A 23,157-nucleotide genomic window follows, 5' to 3' on the forward strand; every position below is an offset into this window, starting at 1 on the left:
GAGGCTCCTGTCTGGACCTGTCAAAAATGAGAAACCATCCTGTCATGATGGCTGGACATGGCGAGGAAGGAGGACGCATACGCATGACGTCACGAGACAGGGGTTTAATACATAGTACACACGACAGGGGAAACATCACCACACAATGATTATACACAGGTGATCACGATCAGAGAACTTTGCACAGGATGAACATGAAACTCCGGTCCGAACTCGGACCCGGAGTAACCCCTGCCGGCCCGGATCATGACACAAACAACAAATGCCACAATAGGCTCATGGCCTAGCCAAAATAAATATGAAGGGGACTGTAAGGTTATGAAAACATATGAAGCATAATAGTCTGTACATTTCAAGTTTTCATGTAAGACGCAGATGTTTCTGCTTCTAAGATTAGAATCACCAGGAGAGGCTAATCCAGGATTCCAGGATGGACCATGGAGACGACTGCTCTGTGAGAGTGGACCAGATGTGACAAGAGTGGACTGACAAGGCTTCTCCAATCATGAGAGACCTTCAGATGTGGCCTATAAACAGAGAAACTCAAATTGAGATATCTCCAAAATTATACTGCACTGTAGAGTAAAAAGGAAATAGAAATGTTCCATATTGTCCATATTGGCAAAATTGTCTGCTAAATGCTGCAAATGAATGAAATGTCAGAATGTGAATTAGAGGAACTAGGAGAATGTTCCACTGAGCTTTAATACGCAAGGGTAGGAAAATTGAGACATGGACGCTCAAATCTGGAGAATGAATCATCTAGAAAGGTGGATTTGGGCTAAAACGAAGATGGATGTTCAGATGGATAGATAGAACTAAGAAAATAAAAGGTGCAGTTAAAGAAATAGAAAGGTCAGATGTGTGGCAAGGGGCCAAGGGGATGCAGAAGAAGGAATGGACCAGAAACATACAGTGACAACTCATGCTAGTAACTATCACATTTGTAGGTAACAAAAAAAAAACAGAAATATCCTATGAATATAACACTCACTGCTTTTCATGATCTATTTTGAGGCCTTCGGTAGGACTGCTTTAGGCAGGTAAGATCAGGGTTGTCCTGAGAAAAGAATTTCCTTTTCTGCTCCTGTATCACAAACATAATTACCCGAGGGTACGTTGATAAGAAGCTCCAGAGTGGACGTCTGTGGTCAGTAAAACCAGCCAGCACCTCGTTTAAACTGGACTAGACTGGGCTGGTCTATATCGCAGCACGCTGTCCTGTTCCATTCCGTTCTGACATCACAAGGCTCGTCCTCTTCCTGTCGCGATGTCATTTCTCACTCAGGGGAAGTCGCAGTGGAACAGTGTCAATATTTAGCTGCAGCCAGATATTTGCCACTCGCTTTGTTCCCCCATCTGCTCACCATGCACATTATAAATGTTCTAAATAACGTGTGTGTGTGTGTGTGTGTGTGTATGACGGTTTCCAGCAGTCCTGAAGGTAATCCTGAACACTTTCCTATTGTTCACTCATGTTAATGAGCATTTCCTGAATGAGCTTTTGATGCCGACAATGGAGAACAAAGCAGCCATGAAGGTAAAAAGAGGAAAAAACAGATTCATCAAACATACTTCACTTTCTCCTGATAGAACAAATATTAAAATTACTGCTGCAGAGTAGTTGTTTGTGTGTGTGCGCGCATCTGCCCTTTAACATCTGAATCTTCTGCAACTGTGGCATCTTAAATAAACTCCATTCCTTCATATAACACCCGTACTTTACTACTATACCTGCTTTTACTGTGTCAACTCAATCGGTCTTGTTGGAAATGCACCAAATCATTTCACTGCATGTTGTATCCGGCGTATGACTGCGTATGTGACAAATAAAATCTGAAATGTCTTAGTTGTGAATGGTCCCGTTCTGCAGGCAGCTCGAAAAAAAAGCGACATTTTTCAATGTATTGTAAATATAAGCCCCGCCCACCGGCGCCGCCCGGGACTCGCCGATTGGCTGACCGGGGCGCGCGCCCGCGGGAGGCGCGGATATAAGGGCGGCGTGCGGCGTGCGTCGCGGCGCCGAGCTGCGGGGACCTGCGGATGAGGAGAGGACCGACCCATCCTGACCAGGAGGAAGGTAAAGAGACAAATCTTCCAGACGCCGACGCCTACAAAAAATGTCGATTCAACTTTAAACGATTAACCGAGACGTGGTGAAAATATCACAAAATGTCATTATTATTTTACCTTTAATAACTGCAAATGTATACTTTAAGGCAATGGCGATTGTTAGAAATAGAAACTGTATTTTCTAAACGGAACAGGCTTGATTTATGGCTTTTGAGTCGAAGGACGAATGATCTAGTATAACTAGAGTCAATATCATGTATCGCTATTTTATAATAAAAAAAAAAAATTAGTTTTATGTTAAATATTTGGGCCCATAGCAATCCAGAAATTTGACATTTGCAATACAGAAATATCTGACTTATGAAGTGTTGAATTCAAACTGCACCATCAAATTCAAATGCACAGTAAAACATATTTTTATTTGAAAGAGATGGGAAGCACTTGATGGTTTCATGGTTTTAATGTTCTACTTGTACTATAATTATCATTATTTGAATGCACTCTTTGTGTGACCTTTCCCTTTCTTCAGTAGGTAAGATGTCTCTGGACGTGAAGGAGAAGATGCAGGTGCGCCTGGTGTTCCTGGGCGCCGCCGGCGTGGGTAAAACCGCTCTCATCCACCGCTTCCTGCAGGACACCTTCGAGCCAAAGCACCGCCGCACCGTGGAGGAGCTCCACAGCAAGGACTATGAAATAGGCGGAGTCAAAGTGACGGTGGAGATCATGGACACCAGCGGGAGCTACTCCTTCCCTGCCATGCGCAAGCTCTCCATCCAGAACAGCGACGCCTTTGCGCTGGTCTATGCCATTGACGACCCCAAGTCCCTGGAAGCTGTGAAGATCTTTCGAGAGGAGATCTTGGAGGTCAAGGAGGACAAGTACACGCCCATTGTGGTTGTGGGTAACAAGCTGGACTGCGAGTCTGACCGGCAGGTGTCGGCTGAAGATGTGCTCTCCACTGTGGAGCTGGACTGGAACCACAGCTTCCTGGAGACGTCAGCCAAGGAGAATGAAAATGTGGTGGAGGTGTTCCGTGAGCTGCTCCAGCATGCCAACCTGCCCAGCCACTTAAGCCCCGCCCTCCGCCGGCGCCGTGAGACCTTCCCCAATGAGAACATCCGCCCGCCCATGAACAAAACCAACAGCTGCATCCTCTCCTAACTGGTGGAGATGGTAAGACAGAAGGACATGCAAAATGAGCAGACACTGAGGAGCTGCCAGGAGGAGTGGTCTTAGATAACATCAGTGCAGGAGAAGGTGTTCATCATCAACTGTAAAATCCATCGCTTTCCACTGTGTAAAAGCCATGCAAAGATAACCTACTTGTGTGGTAGCCCCGTCCCATTTTGCACTTAGTCTCTTTGCTCCCAGGCGTAGGCGCACCATCTCGCGCTATTCAACGCCAGCATAGGCAATTAAAGCTATGTGTAAGTGGGAAGAGTTAAATCTGTACTGACAGAAGGGGCGCTAGATGTTTTCTTCATCTCGCTCATGTATACTGGCTGGTTCTGCCCGAGTATCATAATAAAAGTCTTCATGTCCTTCATACCTATTAACGGTACAGGCCATGCGGTGATGTTTTATATGTAATCTTATATGGATTTTATATATGGATTTATATATGGATTCAGCATGTAAACGTACACCTGCAGATGGAGGTAGCATTCATTATTGTCTAGACATGAATAACAAGGTCTGAAATGCACACACTGCTTTTACAGTATTAATACTGTACATTACTTTTTGCACTAGTGTACAAATAGCATGTGCCCAGAAAAAGGCATACACCCGGGATATGGTTATGATTTGCATCTGTATGTGTGTTTTGTGGCGTGGTTAAAGCATGAAGTCTTGTTGCCTGTAAAAATGGCCGCAGGCTGGTTGTGTTGTCCGTGTGTCATGCAAGTAAAGGACATTTAAAATTCTGCTGGTGTCGCAAGCCTGACTTGTTTCTTTTTTTGAACCTGTTTCTGTGAAAGCTCACGTACGCCATCTAGAGGAGAAGAACATCATAATCAGGCCGATACTCCTATTATGCTAGGGCACCTTAGAGGACATTCTGTCATTTTCTCCATGTCAAGGCCACATTTGAATAATTTTTCTTCCTTTGGATAAGAGAGGAACAAACATAGGGGTTAAGATCAGGTTCAAGTTAAGAACAATGGAGAATTATAAACGGATTCTGGTTTTAAACAGGAAGGAGTTAGAAAATTTAATAAAACCATTCATTATGCTGGTCTACACACTGGTGCTAAAAGTCAATGTCATACCCATAAATACAGAACCTTCAATATGCTTTGAGCATACCTCGGAGAGATAAGCAGAGCTGGCCTAGCGGTTAAGGAAGCGACCCTGTAATCAGAAGGTTATCGGTTCGAAACCCAATCCACCAAGGTGGCACTGAGGTGCCACTGAGCAAAGCACCATCCCCACACACTGCTACCCGGGCGCCTGTCATGGCTGCCCACTGATGGTTAAACCAGAGGACACATTTAATTGAGTCACTGAATATATATATATACATATATCAGTTGTGGAAGAGCAGATTCTTCATAATGCAGAGACAGTTCCTCTCTTTTGAATAAACCTTCTAACCTTGTCTGCTTCCTCAGCACCCAAAACTCTTCAGTTCTCGTTTCTCCTTTTACAGACCGTAAACGGCAGTATTTTCCCGCATGAGTCCTCGGCACTACTGTCACACCAAGTACGTGTCTCTGGAGTCACAGAATTAAACAGATATAGATAAGGAGGAGCTCAGTCAGCAGTAACATGTATCATACGGTGTAAAATAGCCCCCTCGTCTATTAACCAGAAGAGCACAAAGTCACATGTTCAAACCCCACTTACTACCAATGTGTCCCCGAACAAGACACGCTGAGCATCCCCAGGGGGACTGTACAGATCTGTGAGTTTAACATGCTCTACTACTGTTCTGAAGATGTGTGGCTTTAACCATCTCTGAGAAATGGGCTGTTTAAAGTCATACATTTTGCGATTCATTAAACCTTTCATCCTTGGATAGAAATCTGGGAAGAACCCAGTAAATCATGCGCTCTTGGGGAGCAAGTAAGTGGTATTTACAGCTTGGTCTCTAAGTGAGGGGTTTCTGTGATGGACATTTTAAAGCACTGATGTAAGTCGCTCTACATAAGAGCATCTCCCAAATGATGTAAATGTAAAATGATCCAGCAACAAAGGAGTAGGTAGAACACGGAGAGGCTTTCAACAGAACTGTGTGGCCTGATAAACCTCAATTTAACCTACTGAGTGATGTTCATGGAAAAGTGCTTAATGATCTGAAGGGAGTAGACAAAGTCCTTTCCTTTCACCATGAACATGGAGGTATCGCAGCTGTGGTGTGGGGAGCTGCATGGCAGCGAAAAGCCCATTCATCGAAGACGGGCTTGGTCGCCCCAATCGAAATGAGATGTTCTTGTTCAACAAAGTAATGTTCCTGGTCACACCAACTTGTGGTTCTCAGTAGAGAATACTTCATGGTTGGGAGAATTTAAAATGTAAATGTACTTAAAGCTTTTAAAGAGTTTGCTTATATCATTTGGACACATTCCATTTTGCTCTCTCAGGACTTCTGCCAGATTAACCAGATGTTTGGTCAAAAATATCCATGAATGTTTTAGTAATTTGCTGTTAAGAGCAGTAGAAGTGCCATGGTTTGCAATGCTGGGTTTGGCGAATTGTCAGGAAGGTGACCATGAGGGGTTCTGACAGAATACATCTACACAGTGTGTATGTGTGTGTGTGTGTGTGTGTGTTTCCCCTTTCCCATGCAGCTTTGATACTAGTGGCATTGTTTCCTCACTCTCGCATGAGGAAGTGGCCTACAGTCCGTTGCTCTCTAGTTCCTCTTGGGCTGCATTAAATAGTGTTCATCATTGCAGCCGATCGTCAGAACGCCAAGCAGCTCAGGAAGCCCCGAACTTCCAGCAAGGTATGGTGTGTCATGAAGCAGATGCAGATCTTCTGAGATGTTTCTTCTGAGATGTTCTCTTTTGGCTGCTTTTGCAACTTTTTGTTGTAGGGCAACAGATGAACTCTGGACATGTAAACGTGAAGGTTGCTAACAGTGGACTTTGAGGAAGTGGACTATTTATCCCTTTCAGTTTTAATGATTTGTTCAGAAGCTGTCCTTGAGTTGTCCTTGACCCTGGACTTGGTCAAAGCTCCACAGTGAGTAATGTACAGAAACCTGAGGAGTTTAGAACAAGTATAGGGTCAATGGCTTTTTCCAGGGAACAGGAGTTCCTACTAAACCAGCAGTGGTGGGGAAGCACAGAAAAATCTAGTTCATTCCAGCCTGCATTACCATGGTTATGATGGTTATGATGACTTTAAAGCCCAAAGAGAAAAAAAACTCACCTGCAACATAAACTGTGTGTAAAGTATCCTTTTTGAGAATGTGAAAATTAGTAGAAGCATGGTTGCAGCAAATGGAGCATTGCATTGCGGGATATAGTGGGTGTGTCTTTAGCAACTGTGTGTGAAGGGTTCTGGTCTACATTTGTAACTCTACTTTCTCCTTCGTGACCTGATGGGTGGCAGTACAGCATTAGATACATTTTGTTCAGCAAGCTGAAATTCAAGCAAGCAAAGCTGTTTTTTAATCCCTAAGAATACATTTCTAATACTTAGAGGGAACACCTTTTTTAGGACGTTTGCATTTCAGAATAATTCATTTGGAATAGTTCATTGGAGAATCACAAATTAAAAGCACTGTGCACTTGTTCATGGGAAAAAAACAGATAAGTAGCAGATAAGATTTTATTTTATTCTGAAAGAAAGGAAAAGGTTTGCTGCTGATTACAACTAACAACTAACTAATCTGAAAAACAAGAAAAGCCCAAATGCAGCAGTTATTAGTCATTTCCAGCATGGCATCTTGATTGGCTAAGAGGGATCCTGGTAGTAACAATATGATAAAATATCACTTTAAATATCTTTCTGCTTTATAACAAAGCTTATACCAACACCATGTGGTCTTGCTTTAGATCATAAATGAACTAGATCATAAAGGAACAAAAAAATCTTTATAGGTCTCAAAAAAAGAATAATACATATTATAAAAAGCTGTAATATATTTTAAACATTTAATTGGTTAAGTAATTATTTCAAGTTAAATAAGTAACCTCACTCACAGCTGTACGTGTCGTGGCAACATTTTGGCATGTTTGCCACGCAGGGAGACCTGGAGTAGCAACCAATCATTGTTTCTTGCTTAACCCGCAAGTCACGTGAATGGTCAAATGAATGGGAAACACCTCTATCTTGATCAATTAAATTAAATACTACTATTAATAAACAGTGAACGCTGGTAAAATTTAGCATAATAACAATAATATTACACTGAGGAAAACTGTTACACATTAAGTTGCAAATCCAGTTTGTATAAAGATGATTACAAAGGATGTCATGGCCTCACTTGCACATCTAGATTATCATAAAATATTATTTAAAATAAACATTTGTGTGATTGTGGCTTGCATTAGTTGCAATATTGAATGGGAAGCGGTAGTTTGTATGGATTTAGAAATGCATCAAATGCATCATAAAACAATGCATTTAGTTGAAAAGATATTCTGCTTAGTTTTCATCTGTGTGTGTGTGTGTGTGTGGGACAGACTTGCATGTTATGCATGATCACGCCTGTCTGAGACGTCTGACAATATGAATGCAAGCGTAACAAGAATGGGTCCATATTAACATTTTTCTTTTTTTTTTTTTGTCCTCTGTAAAATACTGACCCCCCCCCTTTTTTTTTTTTTTTTTTCTTTTTTCCCAATACAGCCTAAGAATCATTCAGAGCATTTACATCATATTAGGAATTATAATATTATATAGGTCATTCAAAGATATGCAGTGACTACTATTATATAAGGGACTAGAGCTTCCATGAATGCAAAAGGTCAATATTCCTCAACCATTTCATAAATCATACACATACATTTATGTACATATAATTTACAAAGTATCCTACATTATAACTATAATTCATCTAGACATTATGCAATGTATATATAATGTTTGTTCATTTGCTATCATGGTAACAGTATTATAGGCCAGCCCCTCAGATCGTGGATCCCCTCAGTCATCCACAGTGATGTTCCGGAACAGGTAGGCCATGGACTCTCCATTGTGGATGCGACGGATGGCCTCAGCCAAGATCATGCTGACGTCCACAGTCTTAATCTTTGGACACTGAAGCTTCTGGAGTTCATGAGGAACTGTGTTCGTCACCACCACCTGCATAACATACAAGTTGCTCCACATTACCATAATACTATTTAATTTGTTAAAATCTATCTGTTTAAAAGATTACTGATGGTGATTTAATCCAAGCATTTATATACTGTGGACACTATTAATCAGAAGCTTCCATGATTAAAATAAGCATAATGCATATTCTGTAACATTTAAACATGTATACATGCAATGGCAATAAAGTCTAATTTAATCTAAAACATTTTTTTCTTAAAAAGAGTAGTAATATACTTATATTATATTATGTAATAATATAATATAAGTATTATGAATATATGAATATTACCTCGTCGATAGCAGAGTCCTCGATCAGCTGCGGAGCGTCCGCTGACAGTAAACCATGCGTGGCCATGATGTAGATCTTGTAGGCCCCCCTGTCCTTCAGAATCTCTGCGGCCGCCACGAAGTCCCGCACGTCATCAACAATATCATCCTGAGTAAAGGTTAGAGGGCATTTACAAAACTCCTCCCAAACATGCATCAGACATTTGAGGGGGAAAATAAATAAATAAATGTGGAGCTCACAACAATGATGGCAATCTTTCCTCCCACATCTCCTACCACTGTGATGGGTGGTTTCTCCTTAGCCATCATTACTACAACAATTCAAAAGAGGAACGGTGAATAAAGTCCACTATCATGAAATAATATTTTTTAAATATCATAACAGGTTTAAAATGGCATGTGATCTTGGTTGTCTGCTCTTGACTGTCCAGGACTAAACATAATTTAGAGAGCTTGCTATATGACCTACTCAGTTATATTTTTATATATATATATATGCATGCGCACTCTAGTCCCTATATATAGCCTTAACCACTCAGCCATTTTAATCCAAATGAATATGAAAAAGGTCACAATGCCATGCCAAATTAAAGGAAAAATCTAGACAGAGGTCAAACTGGGATCATGTAAATCACACATTAATTTAAAAAAAAATCATAAAATGAAAATTCATCTATATAATGATTATTGATTGGTACATTAACAATGTGTTTCATCCTACTAGCAGTGTAATGCAGACTGAAGTAATAGCGTGTACATTTACAATTTGTTTACACATTTACAGTCCGGCAGCGCCATCTAGAGCAGCTTCCTTACTAACACTTCATCTTAAAATTCCTATAGATTTTGACCCTAAAAAAGGCTAATGCAGCATTAAGAAAAAAAAAAACTTAAGAGTTTAAAGTTCCAATAACTGAGGAAGCATTGACTGACTATCCCAATTTCACCCCGATGAAACAAATAATCCAAACAAACCAGTAAACATGCAGAGTGACCAAAACCAAGAGCGTTGGACTATGTTCGCATCTACATAAACTCCATAGCCAATCCCTCTGATCATTCAATCACAACAGAATATTTATAGCAGACGAGAGCTTCCAATCTTAAATATTTGGGACAATTATGAATTAAATTTTACATACATTAATTCTGTTGTAAGGATGGGTATTGGTATGTTGTTCATACCATTAATGACATTAGTAGCAGCGGACTTCAGCTTCAAAGTGTTTAGGATAAAATCACCTTAAATTTTAGCTGGCATGTGTGTATTTTCATATATTAGTCATTTTTAATGTTCCGAATGGTTTAAGCTTGAAAGTTCTCAGTAAACAGAGAAAATGTGTTAGATTGATTTGCGTTGTGACTGGGATGGAGATAACGAACGGAATGGAAGTGGCCATACTTGGCAGCTCAATCCCAGGAAATGGTGCTTGTTGTCGCCCTAAATTACCAACACAGACAGGACATCAGCGGATATCTGAACTGAGTTGAAGGGTTCTGCCTCACCCACACCCACACGCACGCACACACACGACAAGCATCCCCAATTTATTGATTTCTCAATGGTATCACGTCAAAACAGATTTTGACCTTAATTCCAGGGGTCATCATAGCATCATTCAGGTCTATAGACTCCATATAACAAACATTTCTTTCACCACATTAAGCTGACAAGAAGCAGAAGAGAGTCACGACTGGATTCCATATAAAAGCGGTTTAATCTGCTAAAGACCCGTTAAAAGAAACATCCACAGTTACATCTTAACTTTACCAACATAAAATATGGTCAATTCTACGATATGTGCACATGAAAACATGTTTAAACTTGTGTGAATAAAATAAAGTGCAGTGAGGTGTCTACTTACACGGCAGCTCTAAGCCGGTGGAGCCACGTACACTTGGTGGTGACTGTCGCCCGTCGGTCATGTCCGACTCTGAGCACTGGGCCTCACCGTGCAGCACGACCAGGCCCAGACGCAGCCTCTCGGCAAAGGACTGAGCCCTGTGTTCACACACACACACACACACACACACACACACACACACACACACACACACACACACACACTCTGGATTCTACAATCCTTCACACAGTCTTAAAAGTTATTCGGTGGTCCTCCGCATATTTTTAAAGGAGCGGGGTACTGGTTACCTCTTAGCAGCAGATGGGGACTTTGCCACTATAACAGCATTCCTGTAATCCGGGATCTTACCAAAAAAAAAAAAAAAAGGGAGACGTTGGAGTAGAGCTGTTTCACAAGGTCTTTCCCCTAATCCCGTAGATTATTCTGAACTACTTTCAAGAGCAACGTGACAAAGCAAAAAGGTTTCAAGGTTCTGCACAAAAGTGGCATATGTTTATCAATTTCTACATTTCAAGAGATGGTAGTGGTCAGCTAACTGCAGGCTGGTCTTGTTTACCTCCTCTTGAATGTACTGAAGGAGGAAAGGGGAGGCGCGCAAGTTATCCACAGGGAAGTTGAAGAAGCCCTGGATCTCCTTCTGGTGTAGGTCCATGGTAATGATGTGGGTAAGACCTAAGAGGATGGACAGTGAAAGTACAGGGAAAGGATCATACATAGGAATGATGAGTGTAGAAACGGTAATATTTAAGAATCCACCCAAAATTGTATCATGACCCTACATCTAGAAGAATCCATCCAACTGACACAACACTAATAGACAAACCGGCTTTTGCCAGCATGGAGGCCAGCAGTTTGCAGACGATAGAGCCCCTCTTCCTCATCTTGCACTGCTTGCTGTAGGGGAAGTAAGGGATGACCCCAATAATGTTCTCAGCACACGAGGTCTTGAGGGCGTAAGTCATGATGAGCAGCTCCATGATGGCCGTGTTAACATCTCTGCAGAAACAGCGAGAGGAACACTGAGGAAGTGGCAGAGTGTGGAACTTGCAGAACTTGACCTAGAAGTGGTTCTATAAGGAGCACTGGGGTTTTATTTTTGTCACTTTGTTTGATTAGTAATATTAACTATATTCAACTATATTTCCGTTACAAAAAAGGAGCTATAATAAAAGTAATGACGATCAAACAGAGAATGATGCCGAAACAAGTCACCATAAATCACAAGTAGACTCAAAATTACCAAAGCAATAAAGTCCATTTCCACATGAACATGCACATGCAGACTCGTATTACAGCCCTGACTCCTTCAACATTTCATACAAGACCAGCTTCAGCCCTGAAGTCAAACATGGGATTTTTCCAGGACATCACTAAACCTGAAGGAACAATAAAGCCATTGTTTGTACAAGCCTACAAGAGCACCACCAGGCCCATTTACCAGGGCCAGCCATATTACGAACCAGGCTTATCTGACCCGACTTGTATTCAACCCTTCATTTGTCAACACTGGTTAATACCTGGTCATGATAATTCAGGCACATCTACAGGAATTCAAATGGCATTCACATTCACATTTTCTCTTCTACTGCAACGATAGAGCTATCTGGCATGGGAGGGAGAAGAATGGATACTGAGAATTGACTGGTACACGGGTATCCAGTGCTGATCAGCGGTGGAAGGATCCTCACAAATGTGACCACGCCCACTCCTGAAACTCCAAAAAACGCAAATTAAAATGTTAAAACTAGGGCTGTCAAAAATAACACTTTAATCAGCGGGACTAAATTTAAATATTTAAAGCATCAAAATAAGTTAAAGTTGCATTTCCTATGGTATACCAAAAAAGGATTTGATTAGCTGGTGCTTGCTCTTCCCTCTTTAAAACATCTTCAACTTTTTACCGCAAGCAATGCGAAGTGACAGACCCACAGTACAGCCTAAGATGCAAATTTCAAAGCATAGCAAAATTTAGTCTGTAAAATTTCATCTTGATTAATCATGATTCATTTCCCGACATGAACATTACATTTTGTAACGAAATAATAAACGCGAGTTGACGCGTTTTAATGGATTTGCTGCCTTGGTAAAACGTTTTAGATGAAAAAGAGAGAACTCTGAAGTTTTTACCCTGGTCTAACTTGATGACGGTAACACTGGCTACAGAATGAGCCTTTGTGTGCTCAGCCCTGTGCTGATAATCGCGAGCCTCATGTCACCGCCAGCCGCAGCTACCATATCATTCATCTCAGGAACAAGTGATAAAACGGAGACAGATAAGAACTTCACTGGTCCTCTGGTGGTCAGGCCCGGCAGAACAGGGAACCCGCCACCACTTCCTGTTTCTGCAGCAGAAGGGCCGAACATCAGGAGGAAGAAAGAGCTGCCTGAGAGCTGTCAATCACAGTTTTAAACTCATTCTGGGTGTCAGAAATAATTACACAGCAATAAAGAGGGCTGGGTGAGTAGTTAGTTCCTCCTCTACAACATACACATAACCATATTTGTCCAAATCTGCACATCTCGAACGCAGTAGCGCACATGACCAAGACGCAGCACTTCAGTAAGACAGTGGCAGTGAGTAAAAGAGACATGTTAGGGTATATAAATCAACATTCATGTCCTGTCCACACTTTTTATTTTGGCTATAACATGAAAGTGTTTCCTGTCCTGCTCACCTGGGAATAGTCTGGATGATGAAAATGTCCTGACCCCGGACGGACTCTTTGACATCCACCCTAGTTTCTGAGGATTAAGTGGTGAACTTGGATTAAGTGGTGAACTTGTACAAAGAAACAGACAGCAGAACAAGTTCAATCGCTGGAAACTGGACTATCGAAGGATTTTATGAGGAGGAATTGGCTGATAGCAGTTAACATTCACCAGACTGACTCAGATAAGATAATGTGCTATAAATTAATCTTCTAAATACAGACAGATAGAAAAAAAAAAAAGATAAGGCCAGGAACAAATCCTCACCTCTGTTGGCCTCCTGGGACACCACCGACTTCCCCAGTTCAACACCAAGACGTCTGTCAACACAAATACAGGTAAATCATGAATATAGACAACACACACAGCAAAGAATAATTCATATTTTCCTGGTACCAATGCACTCTGGTACCAATGAACCAAAAAGCTGAAACCAAAAACACAAAAGACCACAGGATGGAGCCCGGAACGTTGCATCACACCTGGAAGAGGATGCTGTGCGATGTTCTCCACCACCACATACCAATCCATTTAGCAAACCTTAATCTTACGAATGAATTGTGACAAACGATTTTGAGGTTGTATTAATCGATTGACTGATTTGAACATGGACTGAAGAACGAACAGTTTGGACAGGGTTACAGCAAATGTTAGAAGAACCGAGAAAACCTGTTGATTACTCAATATCCCAACACCATGAGGCCACGTCCACAGGCAGAGGTTTGGAGGGGCTCCACATAAGGCTGGTTCTGCTCAGAACATGGGTGAAGCCATCTTGGAGTTTGATTGGATCTTTACCTTCATGGATTGTTCGCAACGTCTTTCCGAACACAAGTGTATTATAACATACATGTGTATCTACGTCCGTGGTTTAAACGAATCAATTGTGTATTAATCGATTGACAGCCCTGTTACCAATAAATTTCAACTTGGACTGGAGAATGATCAGTGTGAACAGCACAAACAGCAAAAATTCAAAGAACCAAGATCCCCTGTTGATAACAACACATTATCCCGATGGGTGAAACCATTGTTGATTGTAACTTGTTCCAGTCATCGCGATTTCTGCCTTTCCAAACACATCACACACGCTGTGCAGACACTGCACCTGCGTCGCTCTATGTTCACCCAGACATGCAGTTCCAGCTCCAACACAACCTGTTCTCCACGTTCCCCTAACACTAGGGCAGGGCTACTGCATTTCTGTGCGTGAAATCATCAGTGTTGCCTAATTACCTTAAAGCTGGTCTTCGCAAAGTACACACAGACATGGCCAAAATTGCTGGCACCCCTGAAATTTTCCCAGACAATGTCTCACAAAACTCCAAAAATGGGATGGACAAAATTATTGGCATCCTTACCTTAATATTCGGTTGCACATCCTTTGGAAAAAATAACTTAAATAAGTCGCTTCCTACAACAATCAAAAAGCTTCTTACACCTCTCACCCGGGACCACTCTTCCTTTGCAAACTGCTCCAGGTCTCTCATATTGGAAGGGCGCTTTTCCCAACAGCAGTTTTAAGATCTCGCCACAGGTGTTCAATGGGATTTAGATCTGGGCTCATTGTTTGGGGTCATTGTCCTGTTGGAAGACCCAAGATCTCAAACGCAAACCCAGCTTTCTGACAGTGGGCCCTACAGTGCGACCCAAAATCCTTTGGTTATCCTCAGATCTCATGATGCCTTGCAGTGCCAGATGCAGCAAAACAACCCCAAAACATGATTGAACCTCCACCATTTTTGACTGTAGGTACAGTGTTCTTTTCTTAGTAGGCCTCATTCTGTTTCGGTAAACAGTAGACTGATGTGCTTTACCAAAAAGCTCTATCTTGGTCTCATCTGTCCACAAGACATTTTCCCAGAAAGATTTTGGCTTACGTGGCAAACTGTAGTCTTGCTTTTTTATGTCTCTGTGTCAGCAGTGGGGTCCTCCTGGGTCTCCTGCCATAGCGTTTCATTTCATTTCAACGTGGACGGATAGTTCGCGCTGACACCGATGCTCCCTGAGCCTGCAGGACAGCTTGAATTTCTTTGGAACTTGTTTGGGGCTGCTTATCCACCATCCGGACTATCCTGCGTTGCAACCTTTCATCAATTTTTCTCTTCCGTTAACGCCCAGAGAGATTAGCTACAGTGCCGTGGGTTGTAAACTTCTTGATAATGTTGCCCACACCAGTTACACCACACCACACCCAGGTGAGTGTAAAGGAGCATCACGTGCTTGAAACAATCTTTTTTTTTTTATCCACAATTTTGAAAGGTTGCCAATGACCCCCCCCCCCAATACACACAAAGGGAATAAATACTTGATTTTCTGGGAAAATTTCAGGGGTGCCAACAATTTTGGCCATGGCGGTAGGTAGCCGTTAACGTGCCGTTTTAATATCCATTTACAGCATTTATCAGACAGCAGGCGGCAGGTGGAGAGTCGGCCTGACCTCATCTTTTCACAGGACGTCTGCCACTTGCACGCCTTTCATCTCGGTTATCGAGAGCGGCAGGCCAGGTCTTCCTCTGCCAATTAAGCCCATTTCCAGGGAATTTTATGAGAACAGAGCGGAAAGTTCTGCTAATAGAGGTTCCGCACGCATTCTTATTTCACAAAAGCCACCGACCGGCCCACTACGCTACCAATGAAGAAGTAAATCCAGCGTGCATTACAGAGGGAGCAGACATGCCGTGTACATCCGGAGGCAGAACTTCGCGTTCAGAAGTCTCCATCAGTCTAACTCACACGCCTCAAAATATTCCTCCCGATATCGGCCTTTTTTAATGGGAGCACAAACGTCAACAGAAACGGATGAGAAGTTGTTCCGCTGCAGAACCAGGCTATCTAGGCCAACGTCAGATATTGTGGACGAGGCCAGAAAACGGGGTCACACCTGAAAACGGCGAGACGATCTCGTATGCGGCCACTACAGCCATTCAGTATTTACTGACGGAACCATCAGGAAGAACTGTTCTAACACGAATTCCGTAATACGTGCATCAGCAGATACACACGGATTCTTACGAGTGTGAAATGAACACTGGGGTTAATTAGAACACAAACCTGTATTAAAGTGTAGTGGCAGTTTTCACCAGCAAACCCAATTCCATTTGTTCCAAATCGTCCCTTACGTGCGCCTGTCAGCGTTTTTATTTTTAAGGTCATTTTAGGTCACTAGGCTTCGGTGGGATTCAAGCAAGAGCATTTATGGTAACGATGAAGCATGGAGCAGCGCAGGGATCGATTCACGGCGTTACAATGTGGTTTATAATGATCAGCAGCAGCAGCATTGTAGTAGTGACTCTAGCGAAAGTAAATGAGCGTAAATATCGGTAGAGGCCACCAGGTTTACCCTCAACCCGCCAGATGGACCGTACTCGTTCGGTTCTGGCGCTTACTCGGTGATCCTGCCGGCCAGCTCGGCGCACGCCGCGCTGGAGTTGGACGAGAAGACGCGGTAGCCGCTCCTGGTTTCGTGCATCGTGGACAGCCGGGACGGACAGGAGCGGGACGTGCCAGGTCCGACTCGGTTCCGGGGCATAATCCCGAACCACGAGCCCACTTTGCAGCCGACACGGTTAGGAGAAGGGGCGGTTATTGGTTATCCAGCGGCTGTAAATAAGGACTTCGCACCTCCGCCGAGCGCTCGGCTCAAGTCGGACCACTTCCGGTCCCACTGCCCCGCGTTCCTGGCCGCCACCAGCCGCTCAGACACGGACACTCGCCGCTGGAAACTTCGTAGCAATGCGGTCCGTATGAAAAATCCCACGGCGGTTTTCATTGGTCGGGCCGGCGGCGTGACGGACAGGGCTACGCGACCAATGCGACGCGAGGGTCACGGGTGGAAAGGGCGGTGCTTATTGAATTTCCAGCCAATCACTTCGCAGGTATCGTTAATTATGCAAGAAGAATAGTTGCTCTATTTTGAATTCTTCTTCTTTTACAATTTTTCATGTTATCTCTATTAACGTATTTTCACACATATAAATCTTATATTATTATTGTAAAATATATACTATTGCACTTTAACCCATTTACCTAAAGGTTTGTGTGAAACACTTGAAATAAAAGCACAAAGTATCATTCATAACATTATAAACAAACTGCTAAATCAATTAAATGTTCCGGTTTCTTATGATGTTGATTGTATTTATAAAAATAAATATGTGATATACGTCCAGTGTCTTGTTAAAGTGTTGCACTTTAACATTCTTCGCATTGTACACAGCAAACCTGTGGCGGTTCTCTTTCTCTTTTTCGTAAATAAAACACAAGAGCAAAAATAATATAAAAACATTAAGCCAACTTTATGGCAGTGTATGAAAATAATATGACACATATTTTCACATTTTCAACCGCAGGCCTAGTAACAGGTCTGCCATCGTTGCTCGTTGAGTGAGATGATGTAATCAGTCATCAGTACAAACTCCGCCCACTTCTGGGCCGCTTGGCGTCTGTCAGTTACTGGGCCCTGAAGAGCTCCTGGTGCTGGGGCCATGGCGTTGAACCCTACAGGTCACCACGATGATGTCTGCAGGAAGCTTCCTCAGCTCTTCAGCACCTTCTCCTTGAGAAGGTCCAGGATGACCTGCCTCTCCTGGCTCTCCAGCTCGAAGCGCCGCTCCCGCTCCTTCCGCTCTGCGCTCAGTCGCTCCCGCTCCAGGGCAATCTTGCTACGCTGGATCTCCAGCTCCTCGCGGCGCAGCGCCATCTCCTCCTCCCGCAGCCGCTGCTCCGCCTCCGAACGCTTCTCCAGGAAGCTCAGGATCTCCGAGTATGTCTGGCAACAGCACTGGCACGGCCGCTTGGCTGTGGGCGCTGCCAGCTCCGCCAGCTCCTCCGGCTCCTCGGCCTCTGGGGTGACATTGAGGTTATGGGTCATGTTAGGTCACGTCAAGCAGCAGAGTATACAGGTATACAGTTGTACGGGTGTTAGTGGTCTAGAGGCTATGAAACAGAAGATCACAAAGTCACAGGTTCAAACCCCACTTAATACTATCGTGTCACTGAGAGGGACACTCAACCCTGATTGTGTTCTAGAGGACTGTCCCTGTCACTACTGGTTGTAAGTCACTCTGGATAAGGGCATAATAGTAAGTTTGTTACCCACTAGGCCACTACCCTTTACACTTCTTCCACACTACTCAACGTTTAAAACAAATGGACGAATGAACAGTGCCAGTTAAAAAATGCATCAGGACCAGCGGAACCTGCTCATGCCGACCCTATGGTGACCTGCTGATGGTCTTTTACTGAAGTTTTACTGAAATGGAGGGTATTCTGAATATGAAAAATGATGAACCGCAGGCCACCCATGTCCTTCACTTCACCCTTCAGTGCTCTGATGTGTAATGGTGGATCGGTGTGAGTTTTCATGCGCTGTTGTAATCGTTACCGAGATGAAAACGAACGTCCTGCACTGTGACACAGCAGGTCTGCATGGGTGGCTCCTCACCAGCGTGTGGCACTGCGTTGGCCGTCAGCAGGCCGGGTTTCTCAGGCTCTGGCAGCACTAGCTCCTCCACGGCCCGCTTCCTCATCTCCTCGTCCTGATACTTGCCCTCGCCGCTTCCCATAAGCCCCTTCTCTGCCTCCAGCTCCAGCACCTCATGGAGCAGGTCTTCCTTCTGAGCGTACAACCTCTCCGTCCCAAACCTGAGGCGGGGGACATTTTTACTCAAAAACTCTACAGATGGGGCTGAGATCATAGCACCATTTGCTGCTTGGTGTGTGAAGTGTATGGAACAGACTATGACAGGGGGGGGGACCTGCGCAGGCTGCCGAAGTCCTGCTTCTTGTAGTAGTCCAGCAGGAGCATGGTCCTCTCTCGGCAGCGCCGGGCGTCCACCTCGAAGCTCTCGTCCTGCAGGGCGGCGGTGATGATCTCCCCGACGCGCGCCCAAATGCGCCCCGACTCCTTGGAGGCGAACGGGTTCTGGGCGATGACCTCCCGCAGGAGCAGGATGTCGTGGCGGGCGGAGAAGCGCACCTGGCGCTTGCGCGGGGTGCCGGAGGTGCCTGGGATGGAGAAACCTGGAGGCCAGAGGCGGAACGGTGACGTCACCACACCGCGTTACGACTAGGGACGCAGCGCAGTTATTATCAAAGCAAACGTCTGGAGCAGAAGCCCCTCCCATTTCTGCCAGCACAACGTCACCAGATTAGGAAGCGAAACAGAAAGAACGCGTGTTTACCGCGACCGAGGATCCCGGGAGCGACGCGCGTTCGAACGCACGTTTTATCCGCCGTGCAGGGACGTGAACGGCGGCGTTAAAAAGAAATGAAAGAGACGCGCTTACCGCTGTTGTTGGGCATTTCCACCACACGTTCCATCTCCGGCCGCGGCCCGGGTCAGCTGATACGCAGGAAGTGTTGAGGTCACCGCACACGTCCACTCACCAGTACACGTTCCACGCTGACGTGTAACCCAACTTCTCCCGAAATGTTACGCGCAGCCGCGCCGCCAGGGGGCGCGCGAGGATAACCGAGCGGCCACCGCGTCGCCTTCACCGGGACGGGCTCAGAATAATAAAGCGGTACGGACCAGCTTCTTCTTTAATTATTCAGGATTCATTCACTCTCCACTTCGTGGATAAAAGTAAGAAGTGAAACACGGCAGCGCGGTGACACAACGAAATGTGGCCTCTGCTTTGAGGGGCCAACAAGTGCTAAACACCTCTGGGAACTCCTTCAAGACTGCTGGAAACCATTTCAGGTGACGACCTCTTGAAGCTCATCGAGAGAATGCCAAGAGTGTGCAAAGCAGTAATCAGAGCAAAGGGCGGCTATTTTGAAGAAACTATAAAACATGTTTTCAGTTATTTCACCTTCATCTACCAATGTAAATGGTCATGAAAATAAAGAAAACACATTGAATGAGAAGGTGTGTCCAAACTTTTGACCTGTACTGTACATGAAATGGACGGCATAAGGACAGAAGCTGGTCTGGATGTTGCATGGTCTCTTCCATGTCTTCTTTTAATTATCGTTATTGCCATGAGGTCGTATGCCTCCTACATCCAGTAGAGTTTTATTCTACCTTCACTTCCCTGCGGACTACGAGTTTATATGAATATAACATCATGTTTTATTTTGGTGAAATGTGAGGTATGTGGGGTTTAATCTGCTGTCTTTAAACGCCTGTGAAATCACCTTTCACTTCTGTAGATAACGGCTGATAACTTTGACCTTTGACCACCAAGCTAAGTTCAGAGTCCAGAGGACTCGGAATCAAATTGAAGGCCTTCCACATATCTATTATTAATCATATGCACTGAACTTGACATATGGACGGATGGACAACCCAGAACAGAGAACTATGAATATTATATAGGTGCCGCAGTTTTTAATACTGCTTCCTGGACCGTCCCCGTCATCTTGTAATGTTGTGTAACAGCGGTCTCGTATCTCCACTGCACGTGATGGAGTTGACGCGTCTGGCCTCAAAACCTTTTTTTCACAGGGATTGATAGCAGCCTGTTGTGGTGGCTTCTCGGTGACCGGATGTGACAACGCGCTGTTGTCTGAGCGGGGGGAGCTGGAGAGCAGATGTGGGGTCCGGAGCGCTGCCCTCGACCGGGCAGACGTTGTCATGTGCTGTTGCATCAATGTTCCGCACACTCCCAAGTGTAGACTTTTATTTATGTGCGGGTCAGTCGAGGTCTAACACCAACAGCAGCAATAATAGCAAGTTTCTAGAGTGGAATTCACCCAGTTACAAAAAATCTCAGTTTAAGGAGACGTGGAATTTCTTCCATCAGCACCAAGTTTGTTCTGTTTGTGACTTTTAGACAGTTCAAATAGTTCAAATAATAAAATATTAATAATATAGTATTAATTAATTATTACTTTTAATTGCTTTACATACAGGATAAAGAGAATCACGACGCACAAAAAAGCATGGAAATATATAAATATTAGACAGTTCTAGAGCCTGGGGAAGGTTCTGCACCAGGGGTGGAACGTCTGGTGCGTGGGACAGTGAGGAGATTTCTGCTGGAGGACGTGGGAGAGTGGCAAGGAGTGTATGGAGCCAAGTGAGGAGAAAGATAAGGAGGGGCAAGCTTATTGAAAAGCCTTTGAAACTTTAATTCTAAATCGGACTGGTAACCAGTTAAGTTGGGATCAAAGTGGCACGAGCAGATTGTCTTATACGGCCGAGGACGCAGTTTCTGTCATCTACACAAGATATTCTGAAACTATGAACCAGAGTTGGAGCCTCTTTGAATGACAGAAATGGACGGGGGCGGCCAATGTCGCCGAGATGGTAGAATGAAAATTTGGAGCGTGACCGGATATGTATTGTAAGTCAAAGTTAAGCAAGGAATCTAACCAAACCGCAACAGAAGCAGGTTTGGAGGTGTAGAATCCATATTAATAGCTAGAATGTGTGTGTGTGTGTGTGTGTGTGTGTGTGTGTGTGTGTGTGTGTGTGTGACCATGTGGGGTGCTCATCAGCCTTGGTGAGTATTGAGTTAGGTCCAACCAGCAATGTTTACATTTTTATTAACATTGAGTTTAAGAATGTTAAGCTGCATCCAAAGCTGAAGATCAATGATGCAGTCAGTGAGTGAGTTACGAGGTGGAGTCATAAGGAAGTACCGATATAAAGCTGAACAACATCTAAACTGATCTTCATCCCATCGGTTCATTGTTTGCAGTCACCATTATCCCTCTCCTCTCTGGTTCTATCTGGTTGTGTTTGGAATACTGGAGCAGAACATAAAAACGACGTCCTGAGCAGATTGCTGATTGGCTGAAGTGACAGCGTGGTGGTTGTGAACGCTGAGCCTGCAGACTCACGTCGGGAAGGAGGTCTTTGTGTTAATCTGTCATGTTTTAGTCGGAGTGACATGCATTCAGAAGACAGTAATGACAGTGTCCGCCAGCTTCAGTGCCTTTTTCGCAAACATCACCACTCGACTCGTACTTCAGTAATTGTGCATGCAGCTTTTAATGCTGCATTTTGAAGATTCTCACCAGGAGAATCTTCCTTCTCATTCAATGTGTGTTTTTTATTCCCATGACCATTTACATTGGTAGATTCTCACTGAAGTCATCAAAACTATGAATGAACATGTGGAGTTATGTACTTAACAAAAAAAAGGTGAAATAACTGAAAACATGTTTTATATTCTAGTTTCTTTGCTCTGATTACTGGTTTAAACACTCTTGGCATTCTCTCGATGAGCTTCAAGAGGTCGTCACCTGAAATGCTTTTCCAACAGTCTTGAAGGAGTTCCCAGAGGTGTTTAGCACTTGTTGGCCCCTTTGCCTTCACTCTGCGGTCCAGCTCACCCCAAACCATCTTGATTGGGTTCAGGTCCGGTGACTGTGGAGGTCAGGTCTCCACTTTTTGTTAAGTACATAACTCCACATGTGTTCATTCATAGTTTTGATGCCTTCAGTGAGAATCTACCAACGTAAATGGTCATGAAAATAAAGAAAACACATTGAATGAGAAGGTGTGTCCAAACTTTTGGCCTGTACTGTATACTCTATACTCTCCTGCAGGGTCATGGGTGGTTAATGCCAGACTCCTGAGAAAAAATATGTTTTTTATCGAGTAGAAAATGCTGTGAAATTCTCACCCAAAAGCATCTCCAATGTGATGTTTAACCAGTCAACATGTAACATGCAGATTCACTATAAAAACCACTACAGTGGGTCTAAAAATTAAAGACAAGCCTGTTCAAATGCCTGGACTACAGAGTAGCTTTGCTAGGAAAACGCCCAGCCCACAACCAAGTCTCTCAGAAGCCTGTGGGGAAATGCTTTATATTTTGGTCACAATTTCAAAAGGTAGACATGGGACAAAAGCAAAAATAGAATCATCAGCAGAAGAACACCAACACACCTGGGTGAAACAGGGCGTGGCAGTATCATACCTTGGGGTTGGGGTTTTCTTCTGCTGAAACCGGGGCTAAGTATTCCTTTTGTTCGACGCCTCCAGACAAAA

At 43.8% G+C, this 23,157-nt stretch overlaps 3 protein-coding genes and 1 long non-coding RNA gene across 8 annotated transcripts; 1 reads left to right on the forward strand and 3 right to left on the reverse strand.

Annotated features, from left to right (window-relative positions):
- Window positions 1-461: 461 nt before the first annotated feature.
- LOC114786949 (uncharacterized) lies at window positions 462-1,857 on the reverse strand. The gene is made up of 3 exons (XR_003749270.1): window positions 1,735-1,857; window positions 995-1,501; window positions 462-527 (listed from the first exon to the last, which is right to left on the reverse strand). It is a non-coding gene; the product is annotated as an uncharacterized LOC114786949 (long non-coding RNA).
- A 142-nt stretch (window positions 1,858-1,999) lies between these two features.
- LOC114786659 (ras-related protein Rap-2a-like) lies at window positions 2,000-3,999 on the forward strand. Of its 2 annotated transcripts, none has more exons than XM_028973943.1 (2): window positions 2,000-2,080; window positions 2,603-3,999. In XM_028973943.1, exons 1-2 carry the CDS (start codon window positions 2,044-2,046, stop codon window positions 3,232-3,234), a joined length of 669 nt encoding a protein of 222 aa, XP_028829776.1. In that variant the 5' UTR covers window positions 2,000-2,043; the 3' UTR covers window positions 3,235-3,999. The 2 variants fall into 2 exon arrangements, with proteins under 2 accessions (XP_028829776.1, XP_028829777.1); XM_028973944.1 differs by having other exon boundaries at window positions 2,032-2,080; window positions 2,606-3,999.
- Window positions 4,000-7,793: 3,794 nt separating this feature from the next.
- LOC114786529 (phosphoribosyl pyrophosphate synthase-associated protein 1-like) lies at window positions 7,794-16,973 on the reverse strand. Of its 4 annotated transcripts, none has more exons than XM_028973711.1 (11): window positions 16,598-16,973; window positions 13,476-13,528; window positions 13,175-13,241; window positions 11,323-11,495; window positions 11,056-11,171; window positions 10,787-10,842; window positions 10,500-10,636; window positions 10,037-10,075; window positions 8,875-8,945; window positions 8,636-8,782; window positions 7,794-8,331 (listed from the first exon to the last, which is right to left on the reverse strand). In XM_028973711.1, exons 1-11 carry the CDS (start codon window positions 16,738-16,740, stop codon window positions 8,173-8,175), a joined length of 1,161 nt encoding a protein of 386 aa, XP_028829544.1. In that variant the 5' UTR covers window positions 16,741-16,973; the 3' UTR covers window positions 7,794-8,172. The 4 variants fall into 4 exon arrangements, with proteins under 4 accessions (XP_028829544.1, XP_028829547.1, XP_028829546.1 ...); XM_028973714.1 differs by having other exon boundaries at window positions 16,833-16,961; XM_028973713.1 differs by lacking the exon at window positions 16,598-16,973 and adding an exon at window positions 15,089-15,459.
- Window positions 16,974-17,482: 509 nt separating this feature from the next.
- LOC114786848 (trichohyalin) lies at window positions 17,483-19,637 on the reverse strand. Its single transcript, XM_028974390.1, has 4 exons — window positions 19,499-19,637; window positions 18,968-19,232; window positions 18,655-18,854; window positions 17,483-18,053 (listed from the first exon to the last, which is right to left on the reverse strand). The coding sequence occupies exons 1-4, from the start codon at window positions 19,530-19,532 to the stop codon at window positions 17,746-17,748; spliced, it is 807 nt and encodes a 268-aa protein (XP_028830223.1). The 5' UTR covers window positions 19,533-19,637; the 3' UTR covers window positions 17,483-17,745.
- Window positions 19,638-23,157: the final 3,520 nt, after the last annotated feature.

This window comes from Denticeps clupeoides, chromosome 3 (assembly GCF_900700375.1).
Source record: "Denticeps clupeoides chromosome 3, fDenClu1.1, whole genome shotgun sequence".
Classification (NCBI taxonomy): domain Eukaryota; kingdom Metazoa; phylum Chordata; class Actinopteri; order Clupeiformes; family Denticipitidae; genus Denticeps; species Denticeps clupeoides.